The sequence below is a fragment of the Enoplosus armatus genome, chromosome 9 (genome assembly GCF_043641665.1).
Source record: "Enoplosus armatus isolate fEnoArm2 chromosome 9, fEnoArm2.hap1, whole genome shotgun sequence".
In the NCBI taxonomy this organism is placed as follows: Eukaryota; Metazoa; Chordata; class Actinopteri; order Centrarchiformes; family Enoplosidae; genus Enoplosus; species Enoplosus armatus.
In genome coordinates, this window is record NC_092188.1 from 13343204 (window position 1) to 13349203 (window position 6000).

General features: G+C 41.2%; 1 protein-coding gene across 1 annotated transcript in view; it reads right to left on the minus strand.

Annotated features, from left to right (window-relative positions):
- Positions 1-1356: 1356 nt before the first annotated feature.
- The window catches only part of jazf1b (JAZF zinc finger 1b), a 12217-nt gene continuing 7573 nt past the window's right edge, over positions 1357-6000 (minus strand). Inside the window, exons 2-5 of the mRNA XM_070912510.1 lie at positions 4425-4497; positions 3522-3718; positions 2249-2418; positions 1357-1698 (exon numbers count right to left, since the gene is read on the minus strand). Of these exons, the coding sequence (XP_070768611.1) occupies positions 1522-1698; positions 2249-2418; positions 3522-3718; positions 4425-4497 (617 nt within the window). The 3' untranslated portion in view covers positions 1357-1521. The remainder of the gene's footprint in view (positions 1699-2248; positions 2419-3521; positions 3719-4424; positions 4498-6000) is intronic.

Here is a 6000-nt window from a genome sequence, read left to right on the forward strand (position 1 = left end):
TCAAAGACTTTCCTCCATACTGGCAGTACAATACTGTCACAATTCTCAATTGGACTGTAGTTCCTTAACACTAATGTACATGCAGTGAAGATGTTACCCAATGGCTCAATGTTGATAAATCCCCCATCTTGTGGCATTTTATGATCTGGGGTTCATTATTTCAGGGATTAAATGGTGGTCCACATACCCTCAACTGACATTATGTTATTATGGCACAAAGTAGGAGGCGTATGTGTTTCTCTCAACAGCAGGACTGTGAGAACGTAAATGTGCTGAATACATGGCTGATGTCGGCCTCCTTTTCTTCTACCCATGACGAGTACAATCACATGGTTGCAAACAGTCTGGACTGAGCTGCCTGTGTAATGTCTGCATTCAGCTGAATTCGTCGGAACTGTCACAATGAAGCCATTCAACGATCTGTACTGATTGGAATGGTTTACAATTCAAGGCAACTACTGTACATACAGAAATCTCACAATACTGGAAACACTGGAGGTTTGGTGTACATCTTCCCTGGGAGCAATGCAAACTTCTGCTCTGAAGGCCTTTTCCTCGTTTTGGTAGCAACTGTACATACACCAGAAACGAGATATTGGCAAAAAAATGCTAATTTGTTGGCAACTTGTTACAAAAAAGTGCTTCAATCCCTTGCCGTAAAATAGCGAGGAAAACTGCTTAAGTCTTGGAGAAAGTGGCCGGGAACTTTAGGAACAAGGACACACAGAGTTCCTGTGATCCCACTGAACAGCATAAATACTATCAGAACACTTGGGCAGGATTGTGGTGCTGAAATGCTTGCAAACGTCACCTGAGATCATCCTTTGGTGCTCACACAGAAGTGTTTGCAGTAAAACAGATGAAAAAAGGTTTGGAATACTTGTGATATGAAAAAGCAACGACTGATTATTAACATTGAATCTGATAGAGAATGAAACATGTACAAAAGTTTTCAGCTTGGATTTTTTCATGTTACACCACACACATTCGGATTTCTTTTCATTTGCCTTTTGTCACATTTGTAGGCTGAAATGAGACAAAGGCAAGGTCATGGTGCCTCCATTCTCTTAAAAAAAACCATCCAAATCTTTCCTCAGTTTTCTCTGACTTCACACTGCCTTTAAAGCAGGATGCCCTACTGCACATGCAAGGCTACTCGTGACTCGATGGTGTGGCCATTCTCTAGTCTACAACACACCCTCATCATCAAGGAGCACCATATGTCAAAAAAAATCATAAAGTCAAATAGATAAATGATAGCTTGAATGTGCAAAATACAAAACTGTGAACTACATAAAGATTCAACATTCTGAATAAAAACGAAGGATGAATAATAATACATTTATACCATGCAATCAAAAATAGTGTCATAACAAAGTGGGATACGAGAGAGAGAAAGAGAAGGGGCATTTAAGGATGAGAGGGACGGGGTGGAATGAGAAACAGCCATTGCTGGTGATGGTGGTGTTCAGATGGATTGGGACGTGACCTGAAGGAGAGTGCTGGTCGCTCACTCGCCGTCTACTGCTGCATCTTGCGGATGATGTCAGTAGAGATGGGTGGGTGGAAGTTGATGGTGTGGTGGCGGAGACCCTGAGACGTTTTGTAGCTCTTCCCACACCGGCACTTGAAGGGTTTGCGCACCCTTATCTGGGTTCGATGGCCGTTCTTGGCATGATACTTGATCCCGTTCACATTCTGTAACGAAGCAAAGAACAAGACACTCAGCCGTCACCTTGGCTCAGTTTCCCCACATCTACCTGTTACAAGTGCAGCTGAGCTTCTTACATACATTACAATATGTTGACATTATATTTAAAGCTGTAGAGAGGAGAAATAAAATGTGTTCTTGTTACAAATCTGTCTTGTTCTGCCCCCAAACAGATGCCCGATGATGCCTGCTGCCTCAGACTAAGTCATCGCCCATAACCCTGTCATTCACGTCAGCAATGCAATTTTCTCAAGCTGCACATAATTTATCCCAACCACACACACCAGATGTGAATGGAAAATCCTGTAAAACTCCACATCACTGAAGTGGACTAGATGTATGCATCTATGTTGACATGCTGTAATGCTCAACTAAGAACTTCCAGTTTCCATTGTCAACAGCAGGGACTCCATTTTGATTTTAGCAAATAAAATCACATATCTCACACTTTGTACACTGCAAATATCTCAGGCTTTTGTTTGGGAAACATACTTCACACTATAGAAATATAATCAATAGATGCTGAGTGGCACCTACCTTGTATCTCTTTTTACAGCCTGGCACGGGGCAAGCAAAAGGCTTCTCGTCTCCTCCGTTCATGCACATAGAACTGAGGATGGACTCGGAGCTTATGGCGCTCTCTGTAGTCCACGACTCATCACTGTCAGACTCCTCAAAGTCTACCTCCTCCTCATCACACTCGCTACCTGTGGGAGGGCAGAAGGTCAAACAGTGTTTGACTCAAGGCATCACGACCAGACGTGCGATCATACAAACTGTTCTCCAAGAAGCTCTGATTTATGCACACTTCATGACTAATCTCTGGCGATGAAATCCCCGGCCTTCGAGCCTTCAGGCTGACAAGTGTGGACCGTTCTCAACATGTGCTTGGGGCCAGTGTTCCCATAATCTCTGCTTCATGTGTTACAGCGCCCATGTTTCCGGAAAGACTGAAAAATGCCAATCGTGGGAAAGAATTTTTGCATTTTATTGAGGTCTCAGGGTCAGCGAACTGCAATAGTTTTATCGATTAATTAAAGATGTTACGCCAGAAGACGAGCTACAAAACCACAAGAGCTAAAAACACGACTGTAAACTAAAGACTGCATACTTTACATAACAAGTACATGAGTACATGGGAAAACTTTACAAAGAAAAAAACCTCCTCCTGTTATGTAATGTACACTGTAGTGAATTAGACACATCGGCTGGAATATGAAAGCTGCCCCTTATTCTCTGTAGTTTCAACGTGAGCTTTATTAAAAATATGGCTCCTAAGCAAAACACCTAACCAACAATTTAACAGTGATCACACAAGTGGGATGAAGTATTTTCTACAAGCAATACACAATCATATCATTTCAGTTTTAATTAGCCAATAAAGCCATTACAACTGGCAATAAAGTGAGAAAAGGGGTGGAAATATTATGTGTTCTCTGCCAGTCTCTTGACATTCATTTCAGTTTTTCTCTTCACCTAAAACAGTGAGTGAGCCATCTGTGTCATCCTGTAAGGTCATTTTAAAGCAAGATGATGAGGGGAAGAGGCCTTGTGATTTTTTGTGATTCTTCTTTGATCCCTGAAGAGGACATTCACTGTTTGCCTTATTGCTCTCCTTCATTGTGTAGTAGGGTGAGAGTACTATGTAAACTGGCAGAGATTCAGATTTACTTCAGCAGGGGCAATGCCTGCAGTCACAGTGTCTTGTAAATGGACCTCCTGGTTGAATGTCAGTCTCCTGAACTGTTACACCACTCTGCTGCTTGCTTAGTCAACAATGTATAACATTACATCTAACTAGAGAGGTTACCTGTGGGCGTACTGCTGCGGAAGGAAGAGGAAGGGGTGATGGGTGGGGTGACTGGAGGAGTAAGGTTTCCACTGGTGTGGCGAGGCGGAGTGGAAACACTGCTGCGAGACAGATTGCCTGTCAGAGACAGAGACAATTTGGGCTGCACCTTCTTCTTCACGGCCTCGTGTTCTCGCCGTGCAGCATCTGTCATGAACCTGGCATTGTGGGATATAAGACTGGTCAGGGTTTGCAATCTTTTCTTCATGAAAAGAGGGTCATCTCATTCAATGTTGTTACTGTGGGACCTCCCTGATGTTTAGAAAGTTCTACTATTTTGATACTGTAGAACACATGTTTGGAAAAAAATATCATTGGCTCTATTCCCATCAAAAAAAACACCAGAGTTTATGATGGATAGTAAAGTCTTTGGTAAATGTGTATCATAAAAATGAAATGTTAACATAGACATTGTTAAAGCAAAAGTGGAATTAACAAATTACACGATAACCACATCAAGATGTGTTTGTGAAGGCAGGGAGACAGCGGCAGACCTTCTTGTACACTGGCTTGTTGCCACTAAAACCACTATTCAAGCACCATATCAAAGACGACTGGGATGATCCTAGAGCAATAAAAAAAACAACAACTACCAAATACTAAAGCAATTCATCTAAGCAATCCACCAGATGACATTTGAAATTGCTGGTAGAAGCTCATAGGAGCAAACACTTCACAGGACACAATAGTAATACTCACTGATGTAGGACTTCTGTAGATAAATCTTTACGAGGCCAAAGACTAATAACATTAATGTCATAATTATGTCAAATTTATACAGTAGGTTTACTTACAATTGAATTACTGCATTTATAAGGGACAATTCAGCTGTTTTCTGTCTCAATAATAGTTACATTTCTTTACCTGTTGATGTAGCTGAGGGCAACATATGTCGGCTGCTGCTGCTCCTGCTTCTCCAGAAGACGAGGGTCTGTGTCTGAGCAGAGACAGAGAGTGGAAGAATTATACATAATATAACTTAATAATAAAGTACAAAAACTGAACTGTGGTTGTATCTTTTGAATGTTGAAGATGAGAACTTTTGCTCTTTGCTGCCTGAGCAATGCAGAAACAGTAGCAGACTGTGGTTGAACTGGGTGAGTCCCAGGTATGAATGAGTATGCATGAATGTGAGGAGTTGCATGCTCAGCTGACTTGACAAATAAAGGCTAATAAAAACTATTTGGTGAAAATGATCAAAATGCAGGATATTGAGCAAGTTGCAGTACAATTAGTTTAAGCATGATGTCATGTACCACTGTCTAGACTACAGTCACTGTTTACTTTAGTGCTGCTGGAGAAGCTCCACAGTTTTCAAGTTGGTGCTGGTTTCTTGATTTATTTCCTCTATACTTCATATATACTTTTTTGGAGAAGTTGATTTTCCCTCTGTACTCTTTACTGCACGATGAGGCTACTTCCCTGCTGGTAAACTGCAATAAGCCATATTCTGCTACACTGTTACTTTTATTTAAAATACACAAGGAGGACTTATCATCTCAAGTGCCTTCTCTTTTGAATTTCCATGGCACTTTTTTGGAAAAGCTGCTCTGCAGACGCCACATTGCTCATACATGACCACACTTGACACATACTGCGTTTTCCCATGCTGTGCTCCAGACATTCATCTTGCTCAGCGGTGCTAAATGTACAACAATAGCCAATCTCCACACCCTGAGGTGAAGCGGGCCTGACTTCAAACACTCTTCCCACTGCCGTCCATGTGGGAGAAGAGAGATGCCCCATAAAACAACAGTGTCTACCACTTACCAGCTGAGCCTCCCTGTCTGCCTCTGACAGAGCTGTGAAAGACTGCTACCCCCATGTGGTTAAAACCATCGCTTGTTTCCATCCACAAGCTCATTTATGCACAACATTTACACCTAAGGCTATTTGTAACATTAAATTCTAAATTATGCTTTTGTGAGGCACAATGACTACAATGCAGCTTTAATAGAATCTGTATATTAAGTAAGCAAAAAAAACCCTAGTCGATATAATTTAAAAATGACTATGGCAATGATGCAAAACATATGGAAATGGTGTAATTAACATTTTCCTGGTTAAAGGGGTAAGCAACACCTAAGTGAGGCTGTAATAAAACCCTGAGTCATAGTCAATTATTACCTCCACAGCCTTTAACTCCTGTTTGTTTGTGTGTTTGTATGGAACAAAACACCTAAAAACAGATTTCCATTAAATTCCTGCTGGACAAAAAGACCCTGTGCCAAAGAAGAACTGGTTAGATTTTGGTGCCGCTCTCTGATCTACTTTTCATTGTAATGGGGACAAATTCTCAAGGTATGTCTGAAGGAGCAAGACTAGGACTGGGTATTGAACGTAAATACTTTACCAACTGAGATCCATCTACACCATCAAAAATAGATAAATGTCAAGTATCACATTTAGTCTTGTTTACTTGTGCTTTAACCATACATAG